Source organism: Pteropus medius, unplaced genomic scaffold (assembly GCF_902729225.1).
Source record: "Pteropus medius unplaced genomic scaffold, Ma_sr-lr_union100, whole genome shotgun sequence".
Lineage (NCBI taxonomy): Eukaryota > Metazoa > Chordata > Mammalia > Chiroptera > Pteropodidae > Pteropus > Pteropus medius.
In genome coordinates this window covers 3,757,350-3,768,479 of record NW_024352783.1, presented here as the reverse complement: position 1 = coordinate 3,768,479, position 11,130 = coordinate 3,757,350, and the positions used below count along the sequence as shown (strand labels likewise).

At 39.6% G+C, this 11,130-nt stretch overlaps 1 protein-coding gene across 3 annotated transcripts in view; it reads right to left on the bottom strand.

The window, feature by feature from the left end:
- The window catches only part of DNAH9 (dynein axonemal heavy chain 9), a 310,371-nt gene that overhangs the window by 185,731 nt on the left and 113,510 nt on the right, over positions 1–11,130 (bottom strand). For all 3 annotated transcript variants that reach the window (XM_039847368.1, XM_039847369.1, XM_039847370.1), the window contains one exon: positions 6,768–6,872. In XM_039847368.1, coding sequence (XP_039703302.1) covers positions 6,768–6,872 — 105 coding nt within the window. The remainder of the gene's footprint in view (positions 1–6,767; positions 6,873–11,130) is intronic.

Sequence of the window (11,130 nt, the reverse complement as noted above, 5' to 3'; positions counted from 1 at the left end):
CTGGACCATCTCACCATCTCAAACTGGGCAAGCTGGGCAAGGCTTTTTCCAGTGCCTGGAAGGACAGAATTTGCCAGACATGTGACAGTTCTACAATTAGGATTCAGCTCTTTTCCCAAAGTGAAGCTCTAATGACTGAATGCATTTGAGCTCTAAGCAATTAGTTTGAGATTGAAACATCTTTTCTATGTGTAGACTGTCAATGCCTTTCTGGCAGAGGTGGTCTTCAACACTCACGCTGGCCAAAGATCAAGTTCTGCTGGTTCTTGTGGCACTCACAGCCAAGTGGCACAGCTCTGCCAAGTAGCCTCTCACTACCCTGCAAGCTATATGAGTTGTAAAGGCTGGATTTGTTCCTTTGGTCTCAGTCTTCTCATCTATAAAATATACTTAGTATTCACCTTGTTATGGAGTGAGGAGGTGAGATTAATTACCATTTACAAGTTGCTTGATATCTCTGGGGAGAGGCAAAAGTGAAAGCCTTTTCTGCTGTTCGCTTGGACCCAGTATTCCCTTTGGCAACACCAAGGCCCAGAAAGTAGCATCAGTAGCATCTGTGCTTTTGTGTAACTTCTTTAGGGGGGCCCTTGAGGGGAAGTGTTGAACAGACTTGAGGATACAGTTAACAGTAGAACATCAGTGCAAATACTATGTCCTGTTAGCCTGGCTTCTTTGAAATAGGAGACTTCTGTTGACATTTTCTCATTGCCTTCTCAGCAACTGAGGTCCAGGAACAAGCCATTGGAAGGAAACAGTGATCAAGATCCAGGAAGATCTGATAAAGGGGTCCTTCAGGATGCCAGGGGGAGAAGCAGGTGGACTGGAACCATGTGAACTAAACTGCAAGCCTGACCAGGTGGAGGTACATATACAGGTAGGCAGAGATGGATATCTAAGGTTGCCATGTATACTACTCAGTTAGGGAAGTCTGTTTCTCCATTAAAAACTCAACATTTTTGGAGATTTTAAAGTCATAGGGAATTACAACAAAATAACACTGACATTTACTGAGCACTTGATATGTACTAGGTAATATTCTGAGTATTTTACATGAATTATCCCATTCAGTCTTCTCAACAGCTGTATGAGATGGATGGGTCTTCATTTAATAAATGAGAAAACTGAGGCAGAAAGTAATTAAGAAACTGTGCTATAGTTATATAAGATGTCAACATAAGAGACAGTGAGGGAAGGTATGTGGGAACTCTCTATACTATTTTTGCAACTTTTCAATAATTCTAGAATTTGTTTAAAATAAAAAGTTAAAAGAAAAGAAAAAAGATATTTTCCCGATATCTAACAGTGGGTAAGTAGGCAACTGGAGTTAAAAACCAGGCCATTTAGTGCCAAAGCATATACCTTGAGATACTTCCCCAAATTGTGTTCTGCCAGAAGGAGTACTGGTGCCAGCTCTTCATCAAATATACATGTTTTCAGAATAATTTGTATTTCTCTGAAAATAATCAAGTTGGTTGTAAATTGGAGGCATAAGTTTCCACAAAATAAGAAAAGGTGCTTTTGCCACCCATTAAACAAAACAAACAAAAATGGAAAGCTATGTAGAAACCAGTGCTCTCAACTGGGGGTGATTTTGCACCTGTCCACCTGAAGGAACATTTGACCATGTGTCAAGATATTTCTGTTGTCACAGCTAGTGGGGAGGTTGCTGCTAGCATCTTGTGAGTAGAGGCCAGGGGTACTGCTAAACATCATACAATGCATAGGACAAATCCTTACAACAAAGAATTATCAGGCCCAAGACATTGATAGTGCCAAAGTTGAGAAACTATGATCTGGACCAAACATTTTACAAATTGAGGCCAAGAAGATGTAAGTGACTTGTCTACCATTCCATAGCTTGTGTCCCTAGGTCCCACCAAATTCTCATGCAAATTCTTAGCCCCAACCCAGATTAACCAAATCAGAAATTCTGGGGGTGGTATCCAGCCAGACTTGTTGTAATAAGCCCTCTAGGTGCTTTTGGTACATGCTAAAGTTCAAGAACCACTGCAGTGCAGTCAGTTCTTGGATTTCCACTCACACTTGCTTCTGCCCAGGTGTCCCTGTTCATAGCTGCAGACTGACCCCCTCCCTCTCTCTGATGAGCCTGAGGCTTCCATTCCCTTCTAACCACCTGCCTTGGAGAGGACTTGTTCCTGCAGCCCACTGACTTGGATCAGTCAGGCTCAATCTTGTGGGTCTTGATGTGAAACCAAGCTTCACAGTCCTTAAGATAGTTTCCTTACCTGGCAATTTCCCTCTCAGCTCTGGTTTTCAAAGTTTGCAGAACATAAAAACTATGTGAGAAGGTTTTATTTTTTTTAATTTTTATTTATTTTTTTGTTTGTTATTTATTTAACTCAATGCTCAGGTCCTGCCTCAGACCAATAAAATCAGAATCTTTGGGGGTGGAGACTATATTCGTGCATTATCATTTTTCAGACTTGCCCAGGCAACTCTAATGTGCAGCCAGGGGTGAGATTACTGTGCCAGGCAGCACATCTGCAACTTTATTTTGCATACGAATCACTGGCATCTTGTGAAAATGCAGATTCTGTTTCAGCAGATCTGGACTGGGTCTAAGGGTGTGCATTTCTAACAAGTTCCCAGGGGATGCTTACACTGCTGGTCCACAGCTTCAATAACATAGAGCTAGATAACACCATTCAACTGTCCATTCTCAGGACATCTGGTGGCCAGTTAAGTGTCCTTGCCACCAGACTCACTCTTCCACACCAATTTCATAACCTACCACTGCCCTAACCAGATGAGTTCACTTTCCCTTTCCAGCCTCTAAGGCCTTTAACTGCACCTCTCTAATGGAGCTTACTTTCTGCCTTATATTTTAGATGTATGTATAAGTTTTACTTCTCTATATCACAGGCCAGATTTCAATGATCAATCCTGTAATACGCATAAGCCATGTGTGCTTTTCTGACCATGGGGGTTTGCTTTGATATCTTCAGAAAGGTATCTTTCCCTCCAAAGACTAGAAGTCGGTGATTATGGAGGGTTCCACCCCTATATCCTCCCACCCAGGCTAGAGCCCTGCATCAGATGCATTCACAAAGTATTAAAGTCATATTAACTCTCTGCAGGTGATAAACTTTAAGAGGTTATTAGTTAGCTCTAGCTACATGAATCCTTTAAGCTTTTTCACCACACTACTTTGATCCTTTCATTCTAAAAAAGTGGCCCATTCTATGGTCCCCTGTGGTCATTCTCTCTTCCAGCCTTTGCTGCAAAATGCCATGTGTTATTAAAATCCTGCATGATTTATTCCCCAGTTCTCTCTGCAGTGGCAGACTGGCATCTGCTGCCTTCAGGAAGTACAACCCACTCATCACTTTTTATATTTTAAAAAATATTTCTGTGTTTTTACACTATACCTTAAGCTCTTCTATGAAGGGCATTACATGGGAGGGTCCCTTGGTTCTGAAACTCTAGCATTTGTTCAGCACCTTGAGTACTTGGAACACTGCTATGGTGGGCTCCCAAGTCCTTGCTGACTGATCTACTGCTTCTAGCTGCTTCCCGCCTCAGAAGGGAATGAATTGGCAAGGATGCTTGGCCAGAGAATGTGTAGGGGAACAAGAGGATAGAGGTATAGGGCGGTGGAGTGTGCCCTGGTGGAGCGTGTCCTCAGGCCAGATAACACAAGGCCTAGCGAGCTGATTGCAGCGGTAATAGCAAAATTCTGAAAAAAAGATAAGTACTGTGGTAACTTATACGTTTTAAAAATAGCAGAGTAATTGCTCTTGAATTGCCCTGCTTTTCCCTAATTGGATATGCAATTCTGCTTGACCAATTTGACAGAGACATAATAATATCCAGGTACAAGGATACTGAAGCATGCTCACTTTTGTAGAAATTACTAGGAAGAGGAGCACAGATGGTCAAGGAGGAGAGAGGAGGAAAGGCAGAGAAGGAAAGGGAGGGCAAGGGAGAAAGTGCCAATGCTGATGTGCCTTCTGAACCAATATGTCGCCCTGAACTACTATGTGAATAATTAAGTAAAATTTTCCCCTTGGATGAGAATGTTTTTAAATGTTATCAGCTCAGATTTTACCCAGGCTGCTGTCAGACCACTTTCTTGAGAATGTCTCCTATAGGTCTGTTCCTAGACTGGAGTGTAAAAGCATCATGGAATTCCAGACTGAACTTATTTCATTTAATTTCAGAAGCAAAAGGGAACTGGTCTTGGAGAATCCATTACTGAACTCATGTTGGACAGTTTCAAAAAAGGCAAATTCGATGTCTATTATCCATTAGGGACAATGACTTTGGGGCATTATCTCATAAATTAGGACACTGTTAAGTTTGTTAAGATAGCTGAGGCTGGACCAGCTGAGAAGTGAAGGGTGTAGAGAATATTGGTGAGACCAGAGTGTAGATCCTCCTTCTCTGCCCTATGTATCCTATCCTTTCACTTCTCTTTAACCTATTGATTGCAGTGTCCAGGTAATAATGATAACAATCATCTTCACCACCACTATCACTCACAACATCATCATGACCATCATCTTCACAACCATCATCATCGTTATTACCACCATAACCACCACCATCATTATAATCACTATCATCACCATCATCATCACCATATCATCACCAGCATCACCACCATCATCATTATCATCATCGCCACTACATGACCACCATTATCACCATCATCATCACAACCCCCATCAATATCACGACCATCACCAACATTACCACCATCACCACCAACATCACCATGATCACCATCTGCATCACTGTCATCACCACCACTATCAGCACCACCAGCATCACCACCATCATCATCATCCTAATCCTCATCCTCATCCTCATCTTCATCCTCATCCTCCTTATCATCATCACAGAGACTAATTTATTGACTTTCTACTATATGTAGGGCTTTGTTTTAAGTGCTTTACACATATCAATAACTATCACAATCCAATATACTTGCCTAAAAAAATGTCAGTTAAGCTAAACTTTTTCCTTGTTATCTGGACATAAAAATTTAAACAGAAGGCCTATAGAAACCAAAAAATCCAGTTTTCTTTTTTCATTTTGCATACATATTGCTTTAGAAATAAAAGCAAACAATAAGAGGAAAATTAAACTATTTTTGACTGTACAATGTGTGGGCACAAAGTAGAAACACCAGACATGCAACTGTTCTAAGACTTCACCACAGCTTTTATCACTGTATGGTACCTTGACATTTGCTTTGCTTTGTTGAAGCAAGAGGGGGTGGGAGGCTCTGAGACCACAGGCTTCCCCTAGCGGGAAATGAGGGGACTCAGGTTACGGAGAGAAACACAGGAACAGGTGCTAGCAAAGGATATGTTTCTCTGTGGTGATTGGGAGAGGGCTTTAGGGAGGTTGGCAGACTTCTGTTTAGGCCTTCACAGCTATCAGGACCCCATGAGAGAGCTCTGACATGACTATAGCCACGGATCTCTCACTGCCCAGTACCTCCTTAAAACCACTGCCAAGTAAAGGGGTAATGTCCCTTTCAGAAATTTCCAGGGGTTCCTTGTTGCCTACTGAAGAAGGTATAATGCACATCGTGGCATTTAAGTCTGTCTACTATTTGGTTTAAACCTGCCTCTCTAGCTTTATTTTCTCTCTAGCATTTTACCTCCTCTACACCAGATCTGTGTCCAAACCTGCAACCAGTCAACATCATTGTGGATGTTGGGTTGAAATCCTATATGTATATACAGACATATGTATGAACATATATACATATACATATATGTACACATATACATATATGTACACATATACATATATATGCAGATAGATAGATAGATAGATAGATAGATAGATAGATAGATAGATGATAATAGTGTCTCATAAGACTGTTGGGATATAAGAGATGTAAGAGATAATGTAAGATAAAAGGTATAACAGATGATATATGAGAAGTATCTGGTACAGAATAGATTTTCAATAAAGTTTTGTTCACTTTCCTCTCCCCAGTCTTCTGCAGCTCCCACTGTCTTTGGGATCCTTGCCCAAATTTAAATATTCTCCATCCTTTTAAGGTCTGTCTTTAAGATAACCTGTCTAGCAGTCTTGTCCTATACTTTGAGTCAGAATTCAAATCACTTCTAGTACTCATGTCTGTCTCGAGAACTCAAGTTTTGCAGGGATCATGTCCTATTGAACCAGGGACCCTTCAGCCTAGTCTTGAGCACAACGGCACTTACCATATCGTAGGTGCTCTTAAAATAAGAGCTTTCTGGGTGATTCGAAAGACAAGAGGCATATGCTTACACAAAATCTGACCAAAAAATTACTTCTTCCATTCAACAACATTCACACTGTAATCCTCACCTTATTAAATGAATTTGGCTGAGAAAGGTGGAGCAACTTGCCCAGACTCTCAGGAAATGGCAGACCCCAATTTTAAGCAAGCCCCCGTTTGACAATTTCCAAAGCTTATGACGCTTCTAAGGAGCTAGGCTTCGCCACCTTGTTTGATCCTTTTCTCATCCCAAAGAAACAGATGAGAAAGCTGTTCTTTATTCCGCTTTTATGGAGGAGAAAATGGGAGTCCCACTGCCAGTAAGTGGATCCACACTGGCACAGACTTACCCACATCCTGCACTTGGGCCTGATTTCAGAGGGTGGAGAAAGGGGCATGAAGTGCAAGGTGGGAGGGAGACAAAAAAAATGGATGGGGATGGGGTTGAAAACAAGAGAGTGTGGACTGCTACAGTGCTTGGCATGAAGACCACAGGGCTCCCACCAACTTCTGGCCCCCATACCTGTACTGCCACCACCGACAGGACCTCCACAGAGATTCGATTAAATTCATCAAAACAGCCCCAGGCACCAGTCTGAGCGAGGCCTTTATAGATGTTGCCGCAAGACTGTGATGAAATGTACAAAGGTTAAATTACTATCAGTATTAGGCTTATCAATATACATCTAAGTTATTTTTCATCCTCTTTATTATAGATACTTCCAAAACTCTAAAGACCACTGTGGTTTCTAACCACAAGATTAGAAACTTGTATTCAAATTTCAAGAACAATTAAATTTTTGATGGCCATGGGTGCCAATATAAGTCACAGGATCAAACAGGACCTTTTCAAGGAACTTAGAACAAAATCCCTTTAAAATGTCATCAGGCTTGCATTACTGTTGATTCTGTAGCTTTCAAAATTTCAGGAAATGAATAAAATATTATTCTTTTTTGCACCATACATACAAAAGACCTTCTACTCAGCCTTTCACATGTGCTTATGAAAAATTTTATGTCTGTATCTTTAAACCCATGCCCAAATACTCAGGTTTCCCAGAGTGATAGGAAGCTAGAGATGGGGTTAGGAAGTGAGAACATCTATAGAAAATAAAATACAGGTAAATCTTTCAAATGAGAGCAAAGAAGGAATTTCAGAGGGAAGATGGTATATATCTGTCCTAAAAATAAAAGTCATCCTGGGCATTCAACATGAACTAGTAAACCATGGAGCAATATAAAGGACAAGTTACTGGGAGATACTCTCATCATTATGAGGAGAATTCATTAAAGTGCTAGGAAAATGCAAACACTAGAAAATACCATTCATTTACTGAATGGATATTTTTTTGACAGTTATGTGCATAGCTCATGTGCCTGACATGGAGGCTCAATCTCTGTAAGAACTTTTGGTTAGGTTTGGAGACAAGGTACACAAATAAAACAAGTAAATTGCTACATGAGCAGTGATTTCAATGGATAATATAGACTACGAATGTTATGGAGTTCAGAGAGGGGTGGGTCAAAGTGCTCTCGAATGATCAGTTTGCTAAAGGAATGAATTTCAAATAGCATTACAATAGCACTTTCCAAAGTTTATTTCATGGAATGCTAAATATGGAAATGCTCCTTGAAGACAAGGCTTTTTAGTGACGCACCAAAAAGCCTTGGGAAACACCACATTCTATAACTGTTCATTTTTGTCAATTTATAATATATGTTAGTATTTTAAGGGCACCGAGAAGTCCTCCAAAATTAATTAGTTAATTTTGTTATGTGGCTAGAATTTTTTTCCTGGTTTTCTCAAAATGCACTCTGGAAAACATTAGTGTAGAGAAAAGAACATAGAAGTCAGAAGACATGGAATATTGGTTTCTCACAGAACTGTATGGTATCTTCAAAACATACATTGAGAATGCTGGCTAAATAGGATAACAGTATCCATGTAGGTAGAATGGAAGGGGTTTCCAGGAAGAGGGAAGATTATGGATAAAGGATGAGCAAAATCATGTTTCCAGAGAAAAATAAAAGAGCATTTTGGCTGCAAAGTTGAATTACTAAAGGAGGTCATGGTTCTGAAAAATCTTGAATTATTATAAGGGATCTTTGGAGGTTTGAAACAGAGAAAACATGATTGAACCAACATTTTAGAAGAACGAATCTGCATTCATAAGCTAAGTTGTGCATGGGGCAGACTTTGAAAAGGGAGGGAAGAATAAACCCCACTATTTATTAAGCTCTTTAAATTAAATTATTCGCCTTCATTCAGCAAATACTTTTTGAACATGTACTATGTGCCGGGAATTGTCCAAGTCATGAGGAATTAGCAGTGAACAAGGGAGACAAATCCCCTATTTTCATGGGGCTATATATTCTAGTGGGGAAAACAGAGATGATGGAAAAATAAGAAACTATCAGATAGTAATAAATCCCACTGAAGTCTTTTTTTTTGAAGTCTTAAAATAAGGGTGATGTGGTCATATTGAGAAGTCGTTATCTCTGAAGAGGTAAAATAAATTCCAGGAATTGTGTTTGTGTGTTCAAAACAATCCTAAAGCTGGATCTTACAATTGCATTCATGAATATATATACATACACATATATACATACATACATATGTATATATATACATTATTTGAGAAATATATTTTATTATTATATTTGAGATATATAGTTATATCTGTTATTATATTTGAGATAATAATAGATACCTGTCAAATTTCACAAATAGTTAAGTAGTTATGCGGAAGTTCAAGAATCAAAATCTAGGGTTTCCCATATTAACAGTGGTTTGGGAAGCTTTTTAAAGCTTTATATCCTAAGTGGAAATCCAATACATTAAACAGAAAAAAAAGTAGAGTTTTCATAAGTGGATACATGTCACCCCCACAATTTATTCCCTGAGGCCCTGAGTAGAACTCCAGAACTCTATTTTTGACCCCACCACAATAGTACAATGGTTGCCTTGCTATAAAATGGGGAGTTTCTGGGCTACGATAAAGGAAATAAGAATAGAGGCAAAGATCTGGAAGCAAGAGGCCTGCTGAAGGAAGAATCAACATTGGTGACTGATTAGAACTCTGGAAGGAACGATATGAAGCAATCAATATGTCTCAAGTTTTCCAAACCCTGGACCACAGAGAAAAATGAGATTATTTGTATTAATGGGAAGAGAAATCTGGCCAGAACGAAGACAGAAGTCACTAGGAATGGCCTTAGAAGAGAGTGTTAAGTATGAGAGAAGGGCATCGAAATGGAAACCATTGTACTAGAACCCAAGCAAAGCTGGAAGATAAATTTGGGCATCATCAGTACCCAGGTAAAACTTGAACCATAAAAGAGAATCAGAAAATGAAATTGAGAAGGCCAGATCAGAGTTAGGAGAATTGTAGAACATAATGTTTCAGAAATCAACAGTCTCAAGGAGTGCGTGTTCCATAGTGTTGATGCTACATAAAGGTCAAAAAGAATCTAGATACTTTCAGGTTCAAAACCACTTGATGTTTCAGCAATAGTCTCTCCAAAATGAGGTCAAGGGAGAAAGTATTGCTGCTATAATATAAAGAATATGTTAGCACTAAAACTGCAACTATTTCCAGAGAAAGTGGTTAGTTCTACAGGTTTTCCAATCAGCACTAATAAAGTAAAGCAATAACTTTCCCATTTTCCCATGTTGCCACATTGTTAAGTGTCCACCCTATTACCTGATGCCTCCTAATATAATTCCTATGACAAAGGATTGTGAGGTTCCTTGACTACAGCCCAAACTCTCTTCTTTAATTCCACTTTGTTTCACCTCCCACTCTTTCCTACGTTCACTAGGTATTATTTAATTTTTTTAAGACTCATTCCTTCTTTTCCATTTTTACTATCTCATTATCTGGCTCTTCACCCTCTCTGGTCTGAATGACTACAATGTTCTTAACAAAATTTTTCTTTCCTTCCAGTCTCTTCCTGTATCCATTCATCTGGCTATCCAAGGAGTCTTATTTAAATACTATTTGTTTTCATCATGGTCCTACTCTGTTTTGAAGCCTGTAGGGTCTTTCTGTAGCCCACCACTTCAAGGTCAGATTCTCTCAAGTGGCTTTGTGTCTCTCCCCTCTTTATTCAACCTTATCTCCCATCTTATCCAATTCTCTGATCTACTCTAATGTACTCAGCCATTGATCCAAGTTTATTTCTAGCTTGTTCTCTGTGAGTATCATGAACAATACATCAGAATGATGCCTCATGAAGTGCATGGCAGTTCTTTCTGACTCTCACTGTATTCCTCTCCACAACCTAGCCAAGCCCTGTGAGGAGAGTTCAGGGGTGAAATCAGAATGAGGGGTAAGGGAAGGACATCAACTGCATATAGAACTTGGTCATGTCTTTAAAGCTGACATTTTAAAGGGTTTGGTTGTGTTCAAATGTCACATGTCCTATTGGGCACTCACCCAAACCTTAAACAGCTTCAGGTCTCATATCTTCCACAATGTCTTTCCTGACTAGCACGCTTTGTGACTCTCCCTCCACTGTGGTATATTCCAGGGCTCAGAGTTTGCGGAACACACATCAGCACTCATGCTGCCTGATATCTCCCCTAATTATTTCATATGTCTTTCTTGTCTCTCCAAATGGATTAGGTTACACTTTATCTATATATCTGTGTATCTATCTATGTATATATCTATCATCTATTTATCATCTATATCTATCTGTCTATCATCTATCATCTATCTATCTCTCCTCTCTGTCTGTCTGTCTGTCTGTCTGTCTGTCTCTCTCTCTCTCTCTCTCTTTTTGGTATCCTTCAGTAATGCCCAATACATGCCAAGCAATGGTGATACTCAAATTAACTTGACTGCTGGATTGTGCTTTGTGATAAAAATAATTCTGAATTG